At 54.2% G+C, this 1,017-nt stretch overlaps 1 protein-coding gene across 4 annotated transcripts in view; it reads right to left on the bottom strand.

Moving 5' to 3' along the window:
- map3k22 (mitogen-activated protein kinase kinase kinase 22) overlaps positions 1-1,017 on the bottom strand; it is an 18,181-nt gene that overhangs the window by 14,814 nt on the left and 2,350 nt on the right. For all 4 annotated transcript variants that reach the window (XM_042332218.1, XM_042332220.1, XM_042332222.1 and 1 more), the window contains exon 3: positions 777-871. In XM_042332218.1, the coding sequence (XP_042188152.1) occupies positions 777-871 (95 nt within the window). The remainder of the gene's footprint in view (positions 1-776; positions 872-1,017) is intronic.

The raw sequence follows: 1,017 nt of genomic DNA, 5'->3' as shown, positions 1-1,017 counted from the left end.
GTAAGTAGGGACCCGGTTGTTGGTCGGTCGGAGGATGGCTTGGATGGGCAGGTGGGGGTCAATTGTACACAGCAGCGTCCCACAAAACAATCATGGATTGAGTGACCGCAATATTATTATTTTTGGGGTGGGATTATTACCCCCGGAAACCGAACCGCCCATCGACTAACAGCCGGGTCCCGACTTACTGCTCGGGAAAGGCGTGCGGAGGAAGGAAACTTGACAGAGGTTTGGCCCGGGAATCGAACCCGGGTCCTCTCGCTTCCAAACCACTGAACTGCGAACCGGTGAGTCTTGCCTCCGTGAGGGTTTCCAACACAAATAATCACATAAAGAAAAACACAGGAACAGGAGGAGGCCATTCAGCCCCTTGAGCCTGTTCCGCCATTCTAGAAGAACACGGCTGATCTGTACCTCAACTACCAATTACCCGCCGTTGCCCCGTATCCCCTGATCCCCTGACCAACATCTATCCACCTCAGTCTTGACCATGCGAATGGATCCACAGCCTTGTTGGGGTGGGGAGGGGGGGTGTGGGGGTGGGGGGGGTTGGGGGGGGGAAGAGTTTTCGGAGTTCTACTACAGTTTTTGGTGAAAAACTGCCTCGTAAATGGCCCGACTCTAATTTTAAGATGGTGCCCCCTTGTTCTGGATTGCCCCACCAAAGGAAATAGTTTCTCTGTATATACCAGTGGTGTCCTACGCACCTCTCCCCCCACCCACTCACCCACCCACCCGCCCGCCCGCCCCACCACACACACACACACACACATCACCTGTTTATTTTTGCTGCTCTGATAATCTGAAACCCTTCGACATTTCCCCAGGGCGGCCAAGTCTTTCATAATAGAATTCAGGGCTTCCTGTTCATCTGTCAACGCAAGGCGGGAAATGAGAGAGGGAGGATTAGAGGTGAGGAGGGGCAAATGAGGTTGGGTGTAGGGGGAATCAGAGGGGGGGGGTTGGAAGGGGGAAATAAGAGGGGAGGGGGTAACAAAGGCGGAGGAGGGGAAATGA

Source organism: Callorhinchus milii, unplaced genomic scaffold, assembly GCF_018977255.1.
Source record: "Callorhinchus milii isolate IMCB2004 unplaced genomic scaffold, IMCB_Cmil_1.0 Scaffold2, whole genome shotgun sequence".
In the NCBI taxonomy this organism is placed as follows: domain Eukaryota; kingdom Metazoa; phylum Chordata; class Chondrichthyes; order Chimaeriformes; family Callorhinchidae; genus Callorhinchus; species Callorhinchus milii.
Note: the sequence above shows the minus strand (reverse complement) of the source record. Positions and strands in the feature narration are given on the sequence as shown.